The sequence below is a fragment of the Synchiropus splendidus genome, chromosome 1 (assembly GCF_027744825.2).
Source record: "Synchiropus splendidus isolate RoL2022-P1 chromosome 1, RoL_Sspl_1.0, whole genome shotgun sequence".
NCBI lineage: Eukaryota > Metazoa > Chordata > Actinopteri > Syngnathiformes > Callionymidae > Synchiropus > Synchiropus splendidus.
The window spans coordinates 11,493,951-11,515,305 of record NC_071334.1 but is presented as its reverse complement, the minus strand read 5'-3'; the positions used below and the strand labels follow the sequence as shown (position 1 = coordinate 11,515,305).

The window sequence follows — 21,355 nt, the reverse complement described above, 5'->3', positions numbered from 1 at the left end:
CTGTGCTGGTTGGCTACAGCCTTGGTGCAGGACGGTTCAAACCCCAGAGTCCTATTTTGTGTGAAGTCTGAATGATATCCTGCATTTGTGTAGGTTTCCTCTGGGGACTCCAGTTTCCTCCCACAGCACAAAAACATACAGAGGTGAATTGGTGACTCTAAAGTGTCATATGAGCGATTGTCTATGTCATTGCCTGGACCACCTCTCACCAGAAAATTGCAAGGAGACAAGATGGCAGATAGGAGAGGGCAGAATTGGTTGTCTCAGACATCCAGGAAAGGCTGCCAGAAGAGCCGCTGATCCTCCGCATTGAGAGGAGTCTGAAGAGATGCTTGGCCATCCGGTGAAGATGCCTCCTGTATGTCTACCAGGGGAGGTGTTTTCCATGCAGGAGGAAGCCACGGGGCGGACCTGGGATGCCCTCAGAATCCTGGCTGAGGAGCTGGTGGAAGAGGCAGGCGCCAAAAGATGGATGGGTTTTATAACTGGAGGAGAAAACCCGCCCACCCTTGATCATCATCGTTTTTCTAAAGCGTGTCTCACAAGAAGACAGGCTCACCACCGTTTCTGCAGCTCAGTATCTCCAAGCAACTGCATGTCCTTTGCACCGTAACTCATCTCCACGTCCCACCTCCTTTCTCTTCTTCTCTTCTCTTCCTTTTGTTGTACGTTGCAGAAGTTTCGATTTGACCCAGTCAGTCTCAGTATAGGTTTGAACAACTTAATGGATTGACTACCGGCAATCAAAGTTCTTTGCAACTGACATTCAAAAAAAAAAAAAAAAAAAGAAAGTGTTTCTCCGACAATTTGTATCCCAACATAATTGCTCAAAATGTCATATAATTGAGGCGGAAGTCAAAACAACTCACAGCCCACACAGTATTATCTGCACCAGCGCTGACACAAAGTGCATTTTTCCTCAGCAAGTTCTGAAATATCCCTTCAACGCCAAGCGGCGAGCAATTTCCAGCCTCCCCGCTGAGAACCGTCACTCTGCCTCCACCAGCATTGTATTAAACGCTTTCCAAATGAGCGCTACCTGAGGCATAAGCCGTAAAGGCTCTAAGTGGAGGCTGGAGCAGAAAAAGACTTTAATTAGAGAGCATACATGTTGCAGACGGCCATATCAGGTTTAATGTACTTCCACCACTGCAGCCAAGTGTAACACTTCACCCTTGTTAGGCCCGTGGAGCCACTTCCAGTCCCACATGGCATTATAGCCAACATTTCACAGGACAGCATGGGGCTCTTTAATGGCGCCAAAGTCGTCGTCGTCGTCGTCGGAATCATATACTTAGCGGACAATACTGTGAACCAGTGTCATTTTTAGAACCTTTATTAGTGTTACAACCACACAGAGGAACATTTACAATGCAATTTTTCCTACCTGAGTTTCTCATCTTTGAATCACATGTAAAATTTTGGCTTCTCTAACACATACGGTGAAATGAGCTCTCTCTACTCTCTATTGCAGTGACTGAAGAAAAAGCAGAGCAAAGTATAGAAAAAAAAAATAAAAATAAAAAAACAAAATCCCCTAAGAACAGATTCACCACTCTATCTTTCAAGGTGCTTGCGACTTATAACCTGAGTCAAAAGTGTACGAGAATTCAAACTGAGGTCTAAAAGTAATGCCGAAAACATAAAAAAAAATAAACAAATTGCATTTGACAAATAATCTCACATTTATTTCAGTTGTTTAAACAAGTGTTGAACTTTACATCAGTCTTAAGTGATGAGTCCCCTGTAAAATGCTTACATTAATAAAACAGCTACAGTACAGCATGTATACCAGTGCTGGAAATATTGACATATATTTCCTCCCCATTCATTTTTGGAAAGTATTTTTTTTTAATAAATAAAATGTTCAAACTCAGGCAGAAGAACTACATTTTATTAAACAATATTGTTTAAATATCACCGCTCTAATTAAAATAATGCCACTCTGCTTAAATGAAATATTTCCATGGCTGATATAAATTCTTGAAGCGAAAAAACACTGTTCACGCGTGGAAAAAGTGATAATGTGTCTTTGTATTTTCGTTAAATCCTCCTATAGTTTAAACATGAAGTGTTGGAACCACCGACACGCCGTCCTCTCACAGATTTCCTCATGAAAATGTTCCTTCATACCACCAATTTTCCCAGGTTATTTTTTTTTTTTTCACCAGCGATACCACAAAATATATTTTTTCTGCCATTCTCCTCGACAACAGCTCAACGTACACTTGAGAAAATATAAGGCCAGGGGCTTGATTGCTAGTGGTTATACAATCCAAACTTTGTTATGATGGACAGTGACCAGGACTTGTTTTTATTTCTTTTCAAACAGTCTGCACACAAACATTTTTTTTTTACAAACAGAGTCCACGTCCTGGTCCAGGGGAGCCATTTGGTTCACAATAGAAAACAAACAAAAAAAAACAAAATCAAAGAAAATAATTAAAAAAAACACAGGCGTTCACAAAGACCATGGTAAGTGTATGTACAACATTTTGACCGGGAGATAGCTGATCAGATGTAGCCAGTAATGTTTTTTTTTTTCTTCTTTTTTTGTGGTTTTTATATTATTGTTACCTTCATTCTCCTCGAGGATTCAACAGCAGCAGCACATTTAAATACATTGTTGGCTTGTCTCTTAAAATTGAGATCAGACTATTCTGCGTTTTTATGTACAGTCTCATCAAAACATTGCACTGCCGTTGCTGTGCACCGAAGGTCTCGGCCGGGAGGAGGAGAAAGGAAAATAGTGGCATATATGGGGAGAGAGGAAATTGAAAGTCAATGGGGGATGGGGAGGTTTGCAAATGGGTAGAGTTGTGTGCGATGGGGCTTCGAGGCTCTCCTAAAAAAAGCAAACAAAAGAAAACATAAAAGCCCTTTCCTTCTCAGGTGTGTCCTCCAGGAGGTCAGAGCCGCAATAGTCCAAGTTTGAGGGGTTACTTAAATACATTTAAAGGCTTGTCACTAACTGCATCTGTCCTTCCCGTTCGTCGCCGTCAGGGATGCAGTCTTCTTTTGTAATTGGGATAATGTATCCATCACTGCTCCCTTTGCCTATCTGGTAATAGGCTTGCAGCTGGTGGCCGGCCCCTAAATTCGGCATGCTCTTGTAGTAAACGTCCTCACTCTCGCTCCTCCTGGAGGGGGACAAGTCCTCCACCACATCGGGGCTGCTCTCTGGAAACGGAGAGTCCCTCAGGTTAGGCATACTAGTGTATAAGGAGTCTCTGTTCGGGGACTGCAGGCCATCATCAGGTTTGGAAGCTAGCTGACTGTCGTAGGTATCTCCTCCTCCTCCTCCTCCTCCGTCTGTCCTCACTTTCTTCTGGGGGGCGTACAGAAGCGAGTGAGTCCGCTGAGGGATGAGCGGCGCCTCCAGCTCCTGCTGATGATGCAGCTCCAGGCCCACCGAGTCGCCCATGTTCACCAGAGACGCAGCGTCGGCCACGATGGCGTCGTCTTCGCTGCTGCTCCCGCCCAATACCGTCACCTTCGGCGGAGCCCGCTCCGCGTGTCGGTGGTGGTGATGGTACTGAGGAGGCGGCTGCTGCTGCTGGTGGTGGTGGTGGTGGTGGTGCTGGGGCTGATGATGCAAACCGGGCGGCTGCTGCTGCTGCTGTTGGTGGTGGCTTTTGTTACAGGCACGCAGGTTGTTGTGTACGAGCTCGGAGATGATCATTTTCTCAAAGGCAGCATCGTCCAGACTCAGGCCGCAGTCCACGACTTGCACACTGTCGCCAAAGTCCCCGTTGCGGAGCGAGTAGCTATTGTTAAAGTTACCATTTAGCGGTAGTGTATCCATTGCACTTGTATCCCTCACCGCACTGTTCAGTGAGTGCCCTACGAGGAGAACAGAGAGTGAGGCCACTTGACATGAGTCTGCGTCACAGGAGATGAGCTCGAATGCTGTTCAGGATGCACTTTGTCATTAAAGATCACGCCAAAATCAAGCCATGCTGTCTAGCTGTTAGTTGGGCAGCTCTAACATAGAGACAGACATGCAGATACTTATGTAAAGTTACCGCCACAATCCTGAGTCCATAAAATTCATCTTTTGAGCATCACAGGCCACAAAAAACAATGTGGAATATCATTTACAGACACACAGTAGGTGGCACTCTCATCTAAAAAAAATGATGTGAGGCTCCGTTTGTTCAAATCCAAAGCAGAGTAAAGAGTGCCATCTAGCGGGCTGTGAAACTGAGGACATGGTTTCGTGAAGCCTCATGAACGGTGATGGGCTGATGAGACTTCAGGATACACTGTCCTCATTTTCAGAGCTCAATAGGTGGCGCTCTTGGTTTTAAAAGGACATAAGGTTTTACGACTGCTCAAATGCAGAGACAGCAGTGAGTGCCACCTAGTGGGCTCTGAAAATGAGGGCACTGAATGAAACCTCAAAGGCCGGTCGCTACAAAATGCCCCTTTTGAGTGCATGTCAGGTAAAACTAAACAAGTCATTTGCCACGTAGGCTTTTTTAGGAAGGATGAATGCTTAGGCCTCAGCCACCCTGCCTGCACTCTCTTCTTCTCCTCCCTCGATCTCTGCCCATGTCTCGTTTTTTTTTTTTTTTTTTTATGTGTTAACAATCCTGAAAGTCAGTGAAACAATATAATTCTGAGTCCATCTATATATGAACCAACAATATTGTTTTGATGTCATACTATTAAAAAAATGGGTATAAACTGGCCGAAACACTTTTAAAGAATAAAAAATCCTCAGAGCACAAGAACTGCCTGGTCATGTGGAGCAGACACACAAAGCTCGAGCCTGCTTTGTCGTCGCCAGTGATGCTCAAAAACAAGCGTTTTATCAACTCAGAGAAGTGGCGAGAGCATCACAACTGCACTCTTTCGGTGCCTTAAAATAAGCAGTGCTTGTTTTAGTCTGCCACGGTTGTGACAAAGCATTTAAAAGGATCCCAAACAACATTGAGAAACAAACAGTAATCACCATCACAGCACACTGGGCAAGAGGAGATGGCCACATTAATGAAGCCACAAATGGGCAAGCTACAAGACTCAATGTGCTGAGGGAGAGGAAATCAAAAGGGATGGGAAAAGATGACACTGACGGCAAAAAGAGGGAAGGTAGTCATGTATCGACATGGGACAGCCATCTTTGCTACAAGAGGAGCCCACAAGCAGCACTCCACCATCGACACACACAGCAGGTGAAAAGACTGACCACTCACATCATGTCTGTCTGCTCAGGCTATCTGGTCTAAGAGCAGCTGATGTACAAAAGAAAGTAAAATGATTTATTGTAACATGGAGAAGAAATCACCAGCAAAACAAAAGTTTTACACTGCAACGTAGCGCGAGCAAGGGTTCAGCAAATGAAACAAACAAGCGTTCAACAGCTTTTTCGTTCATTACTTCAAATCGCCTTGTTTCTTTTTTTGTCGAAGTGTGTTTGGACGACTTTTTTTTTTTGTTTTTTTAATCCGTCATGTTGGCAGCTTGCGTACCCAAAGCTGGCAAAGGTCAGAGCTTGCCCACAGCCCAGCGTTTTTGGCATTCGTCACAGTGACAGTTCCCAGTGAGGCCTCGAATCACTAACAGAGCGGCTCAAGAATAACAGAGCCCGTGCAGAGGTCAGATGCAGTCATGTAAGGAATTTCGTAAAGCATGGAGGTCAGAGCGAGCAGCAGGAGGAAGGATAAATATTCAATGATGAGAGAGGAGGCGAAGGATAATGTGTTCTGCTGCGGTCATTTTGGATGTAAATACTAGGGCGGTCTGATTGAAACAGTGTCTTTCGATGAAGAGAAATATTGCTTATGTTGTGTGGAATATCGACAGTTGACAGTGAAAGAAGATCAAAATGTGGCCTTTCTTTCCTTTTAATTTATTAAAAAAAAAAGATATTTTATTTCCTTATTTTTTGTTTTTTCTGCATGTCAGTGAAAATACATTTTCTATTTTTATATAGAAAAAAAATAACTTAACAGCAGCTCCTCTTCTTCGTTCGAGTGGGTGTTACTGTATGTCAAAGGCAAACAGAAAGTAACTCATTTTATTGATTTATTCATTTTGATAAAACGCTGTAATAGCCGTAAGAAATGGATGAGTTAATATTATTTAAATTATTTTTTACTTCCCTTTATCATTACCCATTATGACCTGGTAGTGAGGCCGGATTTAGAGAACTGTACGACTTGAGTTAAAGTCCAAAACTTGGGTAAATCAGAAGTGCAAAGCAAAATAAAGGTTAGAGTTAAAAGCAGGGCCTAAAGAGCGAGGTAAAAGAAGCGCATAAAAACAGTTGCCGCCATGACTTCCATGCATTGGTGACCACCAGGAGTCAAATGACTGTCGTCTGTGAGGGACGTAATACTGGACACTGATGGAGCAGAATACCACACTGAGACAGACATTTTTGGAAGGATAGAAAAGAAAGGAATTGAAAGAAAGAGGGGGGAAAGGAACCGCTGAATGACAAATTCACCAAATGAAAAGGGCGTTTTTGGCAATGATGATAAAACAGAAGAGAAAAAAATGATGAGCTTTGTGAATTAGATCAAATCAGGTGCGCTCAAAGGCAAATTTGGGTAGCTTGTGTTTGTGAACCCCTTGCTCACCGAGTGTGTGTTAATGGCCTAAAGTAAATTGTGCCAGGCGGGTTTTTTTTTTTTTGTTTTTTTTTTTGGGTTGTTTTTAATAAGCATGCTGAAAAAAATTTACATTTGATAGGCAAAGTTAAGTTTTACTCCCATACTTGTCTCTCTGTAGGTCACTAGATGAAAGCACAGGGAAAAAAGCACAAGACAGGACAGGAGATGTCGTTTCAGTATCATTGTAGAGAACATACATCACAGGACAGTGTCACAAACTGTACAAACAATTGTCTGAATTGTTTGAGTGGCCTTTCCTTTAGGTAGAAAATATGCTGCTGGTACGACATTCAAGGCTTAGCAAATGCTACTTAAAGGAAAGCAGGGGAACTTATTTTAACTTTAGATGTGCTACTCATTTTAATGCCTTCCATATGCAACACGACTTTTCGATGACTCGGAAAGCATAACTAGCCATGACAGAGAGGATACGGGTTCAAGTCCCAGCATAAATGGCCACTAACTGTTAAGTCGTGTCGCATAAGGCCGACATTAATCATTTAGGACAGGAAGTACGTTAGCACAGTGGATGGCCATGACGCTATCGTCTTAAGTGACAAACACATACACGCCAAAAACAAAGTATACACTGTGTCAAGTATTCAGGGGAACAATGATTCAGAAGGAAACATGATACTGCAGAACATCCTGCCTTTCATAGAGACAAAGAGAGAGACAAAGAAAGAGGCAGCAAGAGAAGCAAGAGGGCTGAATGCCGGTGAAAGTATTAAGTAAGCACACCTGGAGAGTTAAACACTGGAGCCGTGGGGGTGTTACAAACGACCGTCTCAGCCAATAAGGTGTTATAAGGGTTGTTAGTGCCTTGTGGTCGAAGAAGAGGGTTTGTTAGTAGATAATTCCCAGTCATTCCTGGAGCGGCAAGACAGAAACAAAAAGAAGATCACATTGCAGTAAAAGTCTCAGTGAAAGGAGAACAGAGAAGACATTGAGGAAGTGCGTGGTTTCACATTGGAATCCTGTCAGTGTGTTTCTTTGCAGGTTTGGGAGCAAATGTGAGCAAGCTGCTAATGTTTCAGCCTCAGCCATAAGGAATTAGCTTTGTTCTGGGCGGGTCAATATGAAGTTTAGAGACGCACGTCTGTCGCTTAAGGAACGCAGCGGCCAATTTAAACTGGGTGTGTTAAATGCCATCCGTCACGATGGGAAGTCTCCTGTCACCTCCCTAATTACAGGGAAGTACTTCCAGACGATGCAGGCCTCCTTTAGTGCAGCAGCTCCCAGGGGATCCGGGCTTCTACACCCCAGAGTGATCAATATCTAACCTTTACATTAGCATCCGCGCAAACACGCGCTTCATTCTACTCATCCTCCAACGGGATCCTCAAAAGCCTGCTGCTTCAACAGTGTGATGTTGTGCAAAGTGCAAAAAAAAGCAAGTGCGAGAGGAAAAAAAAAAAGAAAAGCAAAAGCAGCAGCAGCAGCCGGAGTCAAAGGAGGTGAGAGGAAGGAGTGACGTTAAACTACCTCGGTATAAACCCTCTCTCCCCTTGCATGCTTGGAAAGCCATTTCAGAAGGCAGGAGAAAGGCCGACAACACACTAAGCACTCCGGGTCAGCCAGAGTTGAACATCATCTTCTCATCATCATATTTGTGCTCAAAGTAAATAATAAATGACACAGTTTTTTTTCTGCTTCTCCGCCCATGAATGCACTTGTAAGGAACAGCGGTCACCTCACATGGCTGGCAACAAATCGTCTCCTTCTTTTTTTTTTTATTGTGCTTGTTTAGATTTTCATGTGTAAAGTGGTGGCCTGAACGTTCAACCGAAAGCACTTTCATAAAAATTCTCCAGCCCTGCCTCGATTTAAGACTGACGTCTGTGGCACCGCACTATTTTCAGGACCGATTTTTGTAATCCCGGCTGGATGAAAAGGGAGTCGGCAGCTCTGCCTTCACCAAAGCCGGAGACATTTATTAGGATCCTCGACGGTGGTGTGAGATCATTGGAACTTGACAGGGATATTTTTAGCGGCATGATGAAATGTGTGTGCATAGTGTGCAGAGAAATGAGGCGTGAACTGACCTTGGTTAAGGGTGGAGGTGCTGTTGATGTCACCTGAGATAAAGGAGGACTCAGATTGCTTTCTTACGGTGTCATTCCACATTCTCCTGATACGACTCTGTCAGGTCAACAAGGGACAGTCATTAGGACTTGAAACAGGCCCGCTCACCTTCCAGATCAGCTTTCATTTATTTCCCATGTACTAAATCACTCCTCGCCAGCCTTGTAATTTGCAGTGAGTCCCGGGCAATTCTGCTTTCTACAGTATGTGTCTCAACTAATTACATTTATCTCTGCTTCTCGCTGACTTCAGATTCACCCATCCCCTCAAACAGAGCGGGATGTGGAGGATAACTTATCTGGGGATGTGTCTAATTAGGTTGCTTAGCCTTTGCTAAGGAAGCATTGGAGCAACCGTATATTTATATCCACGGCGGCGTTCCCTCCGGCCGCATCCACACGACTACCCTTGTTCTGAAGGCGGCGCGTGGATGCTCCTTTGCTGTTCTTCTTCACATGCACATGACGTTAGTGAGCAAGAGAAGCAAGTGCTAAAGTGGCGTGGAACTGAAGTCAGGTATTCATGCAGAGCAGCAGATCACCATGAATATACTTCCGCTTGATGTGTCGCTCTTGGAAGGATAGCGCTATAGATCTTACCTGTGTACCGGAGGAGTAGCGTGCGCTTGTCCGTGTGGTGGAAGTCTTTGCTGAGCCGTGCGAGCTCTCGGTGGGAAGCCCGCCGCAGCAGTACGTGTGGCGGAAGCACTTGCTGTACTCTTTGCGAACCTGCGTGAACAAACACAGCGGCGCTTACAGACACTGTTGACTTTGTCCAGGACTTGCTTTCTACATCAGCTTTCTACATCCTGCGTGCGGAGGGTTGCCCTGGGAGTGTGGAATTTAAACACACCTTTTTCTGGAGAAGACAATGGAAAATGAAGATGAACATTCCTTGGAAGGTGTTGAAGATGGTGAAGAGGTATGCCATGACTATGGAGGCCTCGTTGATGAAAAAGAGACCAAAGGACCACGTCAGCCCCAGAAGGAAGAGCAGGGCGAAGGCGCCCATGACCCAAGACCTGAGGAGCACAGACAGAGGACATTAGAAGAAACCCTCATCTGGAAATAGGAGGAAATAAAATCAGCAGACGCATGAGAAGAAATCTGTCAACAGGGTGAAGGGAACACATTTGAATGGCCTCATCTGTAAATAAGCATGTCGCGGTTAGAAGAATAGAAACCTTTTAAAATCCAACAATGCGTTTCACTTAACAGGCCTGTACAATAAACGGCTTGCGCTAAATAGACACACGTTTTACTGCGTCGTAGTGACCGGCTGATGAGGCTTCATGAAACAGCGTCCAAATTCACTAGATGGCACTCTCTGCGCTACAATCTTACACAGACAAAATGAGGACACTGTTTCATGAAGCTTCATCAGCACGTTATTACTATGAATAGACATCTGAATGAGGTGGACAGGAATTGCTAAACTGGAAAAAAAAATATATATATATATTAGGCTATCAGGCAAAGGTGCTTCATATATAGAAATATTTTGGGTTTTGAATTGGGATGGGACATTGCTGGTTATATGACATTAGCACTGGACCTCATTGGTCCTCAAGATCTACTAATCTAACGTTACTCACAATGACATCAAAATTTAAAGTCAGTCTGAACGCTGAAACTGACGGCAGAAACTAGTTTAATAGAAACTACTGTACATCTTGAACACTGTTTATTCACAAAACACCTGATAAGTCTAACAATATAACATCATAATATCATGAAAAAACCTGGAAATTATTACAAAATATTGTAACATGAAATAACATGATTCTAATCGATTTGCCCTGTTGGCAGTTCGGAGATTCCGTATCTGACAGACCTAGAGTGATAAAAAAAACTCCTGGTCCCTTAGTCAGGCTGGGTGAGATGCGTGCTGATGAAAAGATAATAAAATAAAGAATGATCATTGAATTATTTATGATACAGCACTGCCCTAGCATAGGGAAACCTCTTATTACCAGGCAGATATGGAAATCTGCAAGGGGAGCAAATAGGCCGAGAAGGATCTATGTACCTTCTACATATTAAACATGGTCATAGTTCAACACTCATATATATAAATATATAGACAGCAGCTACAACACTGTTAGCTTTCTGGGGCGATGGACACTAAGGTGGAAACATGGGGGCGTGGAGAGAGTAGCTTGGAAGCAGTGGATTGGGAGAGGATGACCTGGCGAAAAGTATGAGCAGAAGAAGGGAAGCATACATGGGGAAAGGAAAATAAAGTGGAAGCTGAGGACCTCTGGCCATAACGTCCTTACTTGATAAAGCGTTTATTATCTTCATAGCTAGAAAGCATGATAGGTAGGAAGAAAGAGAGACAATTAGAAAACAGTGGTGAAGGTCAGTCTGTGTTGTGGTCTAACTTGCACATCATTCTATGTGTGTATGATATAGTGTAGTGTGGATATTCGACAGGATGTACAGTCAATGCTTACCCGGGCAAATCGGTATTATAGTAGCCATCACATACGCGATAATTACTGGTATGGGGCGGAGAGAAGAGAAGAATAGAAAAGCGATAGGAAGAGAAATGAGCGGCTGGGCATTGGCTTTGATTTTAAATGCAGCACACAATGAGACTCACTTTCACACAGAAATTGACATCTAAAGAGAGGAAACATTGAAAAGACACAGTCACTTTGCAAACACTGGAATGAATTTTCATATTAAAGGTGTAAAGCGACACATATTGTTGAAACGAAGAGCAGCTTTGTGCCTTGACACATATTGCGGCCTGTGTTTAGATCAAGAATTGCGAATATTAGTGCAGAGCAGCACAACTGGGAGCTAGAAACCAAACAAATCAAACCAAATGGATGAATAGCCTGAAGTGGAAAAAATAAAGTTACAAAAATGAACAAAGCCACAAACACAGTTTAGGGAAAACAACGTCAAAATTAGAGAGCAACGAAATTCTTTTGGCTGTTTTCCTCTGTCTATTAGAAGTTGGCTATAAAATAAAAAAAAAAACGGTTTGGATCCTTCAAGCATCAAAGTCACTTCTCTCTCAGACCCGACCACTGCAAAAGCTTCGGCTCTAAATTTGCAGGCTGAAGTTGATGTGTGGCGTGTCAGTGCCGTTCTGTGGTTAGTGGTTTGGAGAACAAACGGCGACAAAGAGGTGACTCACACACCAACACCAGCACTGTGAAACAAGATGAAACAAGATTCATCTGGGCAAAAGGAACGGAACAATTCAGTCAGGTGAGTGATGATGTCGTCATTTCTGATGATTATTCATGAAGACCAACATAATGCTTCTTTCACATTAGGCCATTTTTAAAAATTAAAGTTTTGTCAGCAATCTGTTTCGACAATAGAATCGCACTACACCCTCCACTCATCTCTACTGGCAACTGAAAAACTGGTACACATTTAGTTGGAGAATCAAAAATGCTTAAGAGGGACCCTTAAGGAAAAAAAAAAGCTTTTTGTTGAAGTCGCGAAACACCATTTTGGACTCTCTTGTTCACCTCTTTTGTCGATTTCAAGAAAAAAAAATGTAACTAGCAAGGTGAAGACTCTGGCTGAGGGTCACGATTGCCCTTGTGAGTAATACGGCTGTAAACATATCGCAACGTCTGTCAATAGCCAAGTTTCAATCCCCCTTGGAAATGGGCAAAATGTACACAGCAAAATAAAAAAACATGAATGTTGGGAAAACCTATCAAATACCACTTTAAAATTTTCCGCTCACAAGCGGAGGCTTTGTCTCCATTGAGATTTTCAGATTCATATATTGGCCAGATTTAATAAATGATATTTTTATACAGTAGAAAAACTGTAATAGAAACCAAGCGTAAGACCTGAAAGACCCATAATGCACTGCACCAGTTGACACTCTCGCAACAGTCACAAAAGCCAAAGGTGGAAATCAGATACGCATTTCTTAATAAAGACCGAAAACTCAACGAATGATACCTCCAGCTTAGACACTGAAAACAGAGCAAGGATGCTTTGGAGGTTCCTTAAAGAAAAGCAATATCAAAAATGAATCTTACTTGAAATCAATAGTTTAAAATTATAATAACAATAATAATAATACATAATCTAAACAGACTATAGTAGATGACACACTACAATGATTCCAATTCAATTAAATCGATTTAAGTTATGATAAAAAGATGTTCAATAACTCCATTCAGACTTAAATTTACAACCTTAAAAAAAATGGACACGTGTGAAAGGTGTTATCAAGTTAGAAAACAAGTGAGGACAAGCGGATTTCTTGGAAGCAGCATGATAAAAGCATTTCTGTTAATGAGTGGAAGAGCACGACGCTCCACTTACTTAATATTCTCCAGTCGGCTCGAGTCTGGTTTCAGAGTGGTCGAGTGCTTCACCATCTTGTACATCGTGATGACCAGGAAGATGAGATTGAGCTGTGAAAAACAGAGTTATTGCGCCGTTAATATCGAATCAAATATACAAGAGGGGGGGAAAAAAATAAACGGTTACTTAGCGAATTCAGCAGTCAGAATTAAAGTATTAAAAGAGGAGGGGCTTTCAAATCTCTGCATGTCCAGAGACTAATCCAATAAACATCTATCGTTCCGGCTGGGCGAAGACGGGCCGACTGGCGCCAAATTTAGTGTCATTCTATATCAATAAAAGCACGGGAATGCATTAAAATCCATCACAGAGAGGAAAAGAAGCCACACAGCGGCAGTCAGAACGGAACATGAAGTAACGGGAGAAATCAGAGACTCTTGGTGTACAAAACAACTGCATATCATCTTATGCACGTAGTGAAATGTTATAATGTAGAACCAGCTACAAAAGGCTTGAGGGAACAGGGGGTATTTTTTTCGATTCTTGCGGGCAGATAAGAGAAAAAGAGAGAAGCCGTCGACTTGCTTGTTTTCATGTATGAAATCTTTAGGGAGCATGTGGCATGTATCGGGTTTCGACAATGATCCTATGTGCCGCGTATCTGAGAGAATTATTCCGAGGCTCAAGAATCAATACTGTGATTTAGAGATATAAAGGCTGGGAAAGCGAAGCAGCACCAAATTATTTACTTGGGGAAAAAAAAAAAAACATTTATTCTGAGCTAAACTAGTCCCCGACACAGCATGCTCTCGCAGCAGACAAACCAGCCTGTGTTTGTACTGCGAGCCAAGCATGTATAAATAATGTCAAGGAATATCTGAGAGTGAAGAATGAACCGCGTGTTGGCAATAACAGAATATCAAAGACAAATATCTGAGAACTGCTGCTTTATGTATCGCAGGAAAACAATTGAACGGGCGCAAATACCTGAAGCGTTTTTGAACAGCGGTGGGCAATTAAACTTCCCAGGGGGGAAGAATTACAAAGTCTCAGGTGGGGGACAGCTTGGTACAATTATTTTTATGAGCACAGAGATCTGGCAACCAAAATACAGATTTGGGTGGTGATGAAAGAAAGGGACTGGTTACATAAAAAAAAAAAATATATATATATATATATATATATATATATATATACACACCATGGATGTTTTAGTTATGACATCACATCGTATAATGCTGCGCAAAACGGAGGTTTGATCACTTTTTGTCAGCAATGAATTAATACAAATTCATTCAAGTTCTGGCCCAAGCAAAGTGATGAAACTATTACAAGAACATCACTAAAGTTGTAGAAATTAAAAGTCAAATTTATATTGACTTTTAATACTACAGACTAAAGTAGTTCACTTTAGTCAGTGTTGAGTTAACCTGGCTTTTATCTTTCTGTTAAGCAAAACCAGAATGTTGAGCAATAATACTTGGACAAGTTATAACCAGGTTTCTGTAGAATTTTCTCTGATAACAGGTTAAGGAACAGGTTTGGGGGTGTTCCAAGTTACTGTCCCATTGACTCCAGCCACCACCTTCTTGCCCACGACGTAGACTGAGCTCAACTGACTCCATTTCTACTAGCTTGTGCAAGTGCCTTCCGGCATATTCAGCTCATTCAAACTTATATTTCAAATTTCAAATGCTAGACCAGGTATCTAACTACAATGATAAAAATGAAAATCACAATCACAAAGTCACTTTTCTAGTTTAGTAGTTCTAGTTCTATATTTATTTTCCACATTGTAACTGTAAAGATATTCTAACACGTTTATTATTTAAAATATTTGCTTATCTTTCTAATTTATATATACACTAGTCAGTACGAAGGGTAAGTTAAGAGTCATTTTTAATGTGTGTCAGGAGAAATAAAATCATACTCTTAAAAAAAAAAGAAAAAAATCCAAGAACAAGTGAAGCAAAAAAGCAAGTATATGACTGAGAACGGTGTCTGCCAAAGGCTTGAATGTAACTGCAGGTCCTTTCTAGGCAGTGAATTTCTGAGCTATTTTAAGATGAACAAAAAAAAAAAAAAAAAACCCTGGAAAGAGTGAAATGGAGATACATGGCGAGTATAAAGGAAAGCAATGACCTTTGTGATGTGGACGCACACTATGGCTATTTACTCTTGCAGAGCAATGTTTTGTGTTGGCTGCACGCTGATATCAAAAGACTGCCTGTAATCAATACATCAGCCCTCCGCATGCAATCAACTCATGGTGCGCCGCACAATACCACGGACAGTCAAAGAGAAGGGCGGCTGCAGGAAGAAAAGAGCCGCAAACCTTCTTTTGTGTTGCAGATGGCTGTGAGACTATGTTTTGTGTTACAGATGGCACTGGAACTATGCTATGTTTTGCAGTTATCAGCCATTATTTCCATCAGTCTTCAGCATGAGTCAGACAGTGGAGGGGGGCGGGGGATAGGAGGGGAGGGGAGGGGACAGGAGGACTTTAGAAAAACCCTTTCACACAGCCTGGAGTGGTGACATGGATCCAATGAGACAGAGACGAGGGACACAGTACTTTAAAGTAACCTAGCAGCACGGCACATGTTCCCACCCCCATCGACATGCTTTCGCAGCCGGTCCCCGGGGATTCTCCTCGCTGCCTTGCTTCTATCGTTCACTCTGTCTTTCTGTCTCTGAATCATCACTGCAAGCCATGCAGAAGCACCTTGCCACACTGGGACTGAGGAGAAAGCTTTTTTTTTTTTCTTTTTTTTTGCCCGAGAAGTGGACTGTGTGTGTACACACTGAACTCCAAATGAACTGGCGGGGATAAAATATTAAAGGTGCAGATGGAGCTGTCCAGATGATAAGAACTGCTCGCGACGTGTCATGATCCAAGAGGCCTTGTGTTGAAGCTATCTCAAGCATACTAATGGCTCCCCCTCAACTCATTACTTCCATGTTCGCCTTTCATGGAGCTAATACCTCTTGCGCCCGGAGACACAGGAGGCTTTACCTCGGCAGAGGATCTCAACGGTGCCAGTTTAGACACAGATTTAGCCGTTAAAAATAAACATAGAGGAGGAAACTAAAAGCTATTCGACGAAGGAAAATACAGTAGTGATGCAAAATGACGAGTTGGACAAGCCGCCTGTCGCATTCTCCTGCTCATGTGCTGTTTCTCTTCCTGCTCATTGACAAGGACAAAGCCAATTTGTAGAGAAACCAGGGTCACGCATGGTGCAGACAAACCGTGCCCCAGCAAGCTCCCCAGAGACCCTGCCTTCCATACTTCCCTCCGCCCTTATAGACAGTTGTTGCTGAATCAGAGGAGCGGGCTGAGATATGTTGCAGTTATGTTGCAAGAATCCCACCCATTTCAAATCGGAGCCAGATCATTATCATGACTTTTGCAACCACAGGGACCATGCAGACACACTTTTATGCAAGTAGCGGAACACATCCCTAAATACAGAGATCAGAAATTATATTGGTGAGAAGGATGCACTCATCAAAACAATGTTTCATTCAACAATTTAAATCTGCACGAGTTAATATAAGCACAGCAGTGGTGCAACCTGCCTACATTTTTTGACTTACTTACATTGCATCAGCATTAGGACACACTCACCAAACTTATAATGGTGAGTGAGGATGGACTATATCTATGAAAGTAATAAAAATGATTCGGTGTTTTATAACAATTTATATTGGTGAAATAAAAGTCGAGCTAGAGAGAGCGCTGGTCAGTGCCTGTGACATCAGCGATGTGATCGTTCCAGAGTAAAAAAGTGACCATTTTACCAACACAAATTTGAGTAATGACTGTCTCACAATGAGGCAATGTCCAGCAGACTTCAAGTGACTTCATGGTGTTGATGATAAATAAGACATAAAATACATTACACGTTTAGTTTAGTTTAAGATCACAACATGAACTAAGCATCCTGAATGATGTGTTATCACTGATCTGATCCAAGTCCAACCGCTGAATGGAGAGTCAGATCTAATAAACCAGAATGAAGAGTCTCAGTCATGATCATATTGAATAAAGGAAATGTGCAAAAGTACGATCACAAACAGCTTGGATTTGGTGTCGGCTTTTCAACGTAACTGCGGTTTGAGTATGGTTCCTATAGGAACGGGCATTTTCAAGGCAGTTTGTCCGCAGTCCTTTGCTGAAATATGTTCACCAAGGTTTGAAGGAAGTTTCGAGAACCTGTCGTAGCATATAACGCACCCACCTGCCATTACACTCCTGAATGTTTCGAGGCAAGCACAAATGGCATATTCGGTGCCAGCAATGTCAAGTGAAGGTCACTGCACTGGTTAAAAACTTGAAAGCAACAATAACGTTGAAAACTGATCACAGTACAGAGCAGATGTGAGTCAACATTCCAGAGCAGAAGTAGCCAAAGCATTCCAAACCCAGCGTGTGCACCAGAGCAAATCAGTACACGATGCGCTAAACTGCGACAATATATCTGAGAAACACCACCTGCTTCTCTTTTTCCCTTTGGCCTCATTCTTCTGAGCCTCTCCGATGGAGCAGGAGATAATAATGTCATGACCAGTAAATAATTGCATGCCTCAATGGGATATATGTCAATATGATATGCCGTATGTCCTTCACCCCTAACGGTCCATGACCAAACGCTGAAGTGCTTTAGCTGGTCTTCCTCTCCCTGCTGCCATTTACGGCTGTCAGACATCCACAATGAGGGGGCTGGTGGAGAGCAAGAAAATAGAAGCAATAAAATCTACTGTTATAGCCGGTGCAGTGCTGTGGCTATTTTTAATATCCTTTACTGTAACAGGCGTAGCTTGCAAGTCATTAGGTCTGTAATGCGAGACATCTTGGGAGATCTGGAGATACAGATCCTGATCGGTTGACAAGAGACATGCAGGATTTCTGGATGTTTCACTCATCACATTATAGACTGGAGAACACCCCGCTGCTTTCTCTCCAGCTTGTTTCTCTCCTTTTTTCCCCAGCAGCAATCTGGGATCTCTGATGTTTCCCTCACATCCGTTTCATCTCACACTCAAAGTAAAAAATGCTCACCAAGATGATAAAGGTGACGGGTCCGATGAAGCTCCATATGAAGTGATTATCCACACTTAGCCAGCACCTGTGATAAAGAAGACAGTCTTCAGCACTCAAAGGTTTCTCAGGCCAGATTGAAATCTCGCTGAAATTTTGGGTGAGTGATGGCGGAGCAGGTCGACATTTAACCTCGAGCCTCTTTTTATATGTCAAGCATTATCACCAGTGGAAACCGACTGAAGACCTCAAAGACACTTGGTCCCGTATTAGACCATTAATCTATATAAAAGTTGGTCTTTCTCTTGCTTGTCCTTTTAAAAGAGCATTTACAAACAAGAGGTCACAGGAGGGTCTTTGAGCAGAAAGGCATTAATGTAGCAGCAGCCCGCCCCCCGCCCCGAAACCACAGTGTTGAGTCTGTCAGCCACTTTCCAATGACATGAAATATTAAACAGCCGCCCATCCCCGGCAAAAGGAGCTCAAATGTTTTGGTGTTTTCTTTAGGGAATCACGAAAGGCACGAATAATTGACTGTCGTCTCACACGTTCAGACACGGAAGGCAAACTCACACGATGTAATCGGACTGTAAACTGAAACACAATTTTATTTAAAACATAATCAGCGTAACCTACGAAACATTGAGAGGGACTCAGTTGTGCTGTATTTACAAGAACATTAATATTAGACTTAAGACTCATTAATTTATGAAATCAAAACGAATTTATTCAGCATTGTCTTTTGTGAATTCAAGATTATCAGTGTTCGAGTTCAGTTTTTTCAGGCTTCACCTAATTTGACAAGTACTTCGAGAACATGGTTAAAATGCAAGATTGCATTTCATTTATTTTCTTTAAATCATTGATATGTACATTAAATAATTTTTTTCAGTGAAAATATGCTTTTTAAATGTATTTAATCTAAAGAACAGGAACATCTTCAACAACATGTACATCTTTTTGATTTCGTTTCAGCCATAAAAGACAATTGTGATGGCAGAACATTTTTAGTGATGGTCTGTGCCAAGGGTTTCCCGTCCCCATCTTCATAACCCTAGTGTCAGAAGAGGGACAGCACTGTGAAGCCATCAGCAGGATCCATATTAAAGTAAGACGCCTGACGGTGACAGGTGGTCCCAGCCCTCCACGACAGTTTTAAATAAGTGATACATGGGGATTTATATACATGAGATTCTGAGCTTGCACATGTTAGCATTCTTTATCTTAAAATCTGGGGTGTCAATCGATTTTTTTTTATCTCAATGAATCACGCAGGGTTAACTTGGGATTAACGGAACATTAATTACACATTTTGTATCTGTTCCCAATGCAAATAAAGGAAATGATAAGGAAAAATGCACATTCAATATTGTCAACACTGAATCTAACATGAACTTCACTTACGCCCGATCAGTGCCGTAGCTTCCGTAGTCGATAGCCGCAGACACGCCCACGACAATGGCAGGAAACAAGTAGCCAGAGACGTAGTAGTACTTTTTCCGTGAGTATTCGCTTTCAAAGACCTCCACCAGCATGAGGTACAGCTGAATGCCCTCCAGACACATCCAGGAGAAGGACGCCAGGAAGAAGAAATGCAGGATCCCCGCAATGATCGCACATCCGATCTGAGACAGACAAAATAGAAATTACAGGTTAATAAAGGGCGAACAAGAAAAAACTTATATGTATAAAAACTATATATATATATATATATATATATATATATATATATATATATATATACACAAAAGGGAAAAAATAAATCCCTTCAAATTCCTAGAGATGTGCCGTCAGATGAACAGGGTTTAGACATTAAAAGCCCTTTTCTATTAAAATATAGCTGCGTCTTATATACAATTATATATTAAATAAAAAAGATGATGGAAAGGGGCAATGAATATTCATTCACCACCCGGGTTCCATTGAGTCGCAGGTTTAAGGTTTCCATTAGTGCAGCAGAAATTTTAATGTCATTCCACTGTAAGGTTAGAGCTAATGGATTTAATCATACCGCTCAGAGTTTGACGGTCTGATTCCAGAAACTCTACTTACAAAATGTGCGCCTGCAGATTGAAGTGAAGAAAAAAAAATAAAAAAAAGTGAAAATGGTTTAATGCCAGCTCACCCATGGCAGCGGTGATTTAAAGTGAAAAATACCTGTAGCATGGAGGACACGGCCTCTTTTAGCAATCCGTATTAATGGCACAGGCTCATGTCAGGGACAGACTCAGAAACAAACGCCTCATCCATTGCAATCCGACGGACAGTTTGATGTGATAAAGCCGAAGGAATGAATCAATGAGGTGAAATTGTTGCTGCTCACCCTGGGTTCCGTCATATCGATACCAATTAGGAATATCAGCTCCGCGATGAAGAGATTGATGCACAAGTTCTTGTGGATGGTGTTGCGGTCGCTCTGCAGGCCTCGGAAGAAGCAGAAGGTGAAAATGCTGATGGTCAGGCAGACGAGGGACACCACGATGCCCACGCGAGTGATGACAGTCAGCAGCAGCTCGTGGACTCTGTTGTTCGCCTGCAAACATGGCAAACAAAAAGAAGTTATTTCCTCATCAGAGTATTGTCAAGTGTTATATGTTTTTTTTTATTACAGTTTATTTAGCATTTCTCTTCACATTTTAATGGATTATTGGCCATCTTTTTTTTTTCTTTTGAAGACAAAAATCATCTTCGCCATCCTATTTTACATGTATTTGTTTCATTGTCATTTATTTATCTTTATTTTCTTCAATTCTCTTTACCCACAAAAACAAAAACATAATACAATATCGCTATCAACAAAGGTTTTAAATTAAGGGTTTAAATGAAGGCTCTAATGTGTCAATTTCAATTGATGAATGTAAATTTTCAGGTGATATGTTACACCAATGAAAAAAGCATTGTGAAGTATAAAAAAGAATAAGATATAAATCACACCGAACAACAAGTCACATTTTCGGGTGGTGATTTACTTTGCAAAATCAGTTGCATGAAGAGGTAACACCATGAAGGTTGGCTGCAGCCGATCTCACACACTACACTTTGTTATTATGAAGTTACTCTCTGTCCCTTTTAAACACACCAAAAAGACCCACGATCATGTCTGTTTCGATGATTTGTGTAGTGTTTTCCTTTATCACGTGTGATCATGAAGATTACTGGAGCAACATTGGAAAGTCGAAAAGAAAAAAAAGTCGCAGGACCAGTGAAACTGGTGTGATTTATCGTCCAAAAAATATGGTAATTCATGCAAATTACAGAGATGAATATCTTAGAATTCCGTTTGCAGGGAACATTTTCCTGTGCACCAATACATT

At 41.9% G+C, this 21,355-nt stretch overlaps 1 protein-coding gene across 28 annotated transcripts in view; it reads right to left on the bottom strand.

The window, feature by feature from the left end:
• Positions 1-1,233: 1,233 nt before the first annotated feature.
• adgrl2a (adhesion G protein-coupled receptor L2a) overlaps positions 1,234-21,355 on the bottom strand; it is an 88,795-nt gene continuing 68,673 nt past the window's right edge. For 2 of the 28 annotated variants that reach the window (XM_053854309.1, XM_053854324.1), the window contains 12 exons: positions 20,365-20,574; positions 19,446-19,666; positions 18,063-18,129; positions 13,016-13,107; positions 11,161-11,205; positions 10,984-11,010; positions 9,558-9,726; positions 9,305-9,433; positions 8,666-8,762; positions 7,362-7,490; positions 6,691-6,742; positions 3,636-3,843 (listed from right to left, as the gene is read on the bottom strand). In XM_053854309.1, the coding sequence (XP_053710284.1) occupies positions 3,780-3,843; positions 6,691-6,742; positions 7,362-7,490; positions 8,666-8,762; positions 9,305-9,433; positions 9,558-9,726; positions 10,984-11,010; positions 11,161-11,205; positions 13,016-13,107; positions 18,063-18,129; positions 19,446-19,666; positions 20,365-20,574 (1,302 nt within the window). In that variant the 3' untranslated portion in view covers positions 3,636-3,779. Of the gene's footprint in view, positions 3,844-5,198; positions 5,238-6,690; positions 6,743-7,361; positions 7,491-8,665; positions 8,763-9,304; positions 9,434-9,557; positions 9,727-10,983; positions 11,011-11,160; positions 11,206-13,015; positions 13,108-18,062; positions 18,130-19,445; positions 19,667-20,364; positions 20,575-21,355 lie in introns of all 28 variants that reach the window. The other 26 variants (XM_053854316.1, XM_053854322.1, XM_053854311.1 and 23 more) reach the window with 25 other exon arrangements.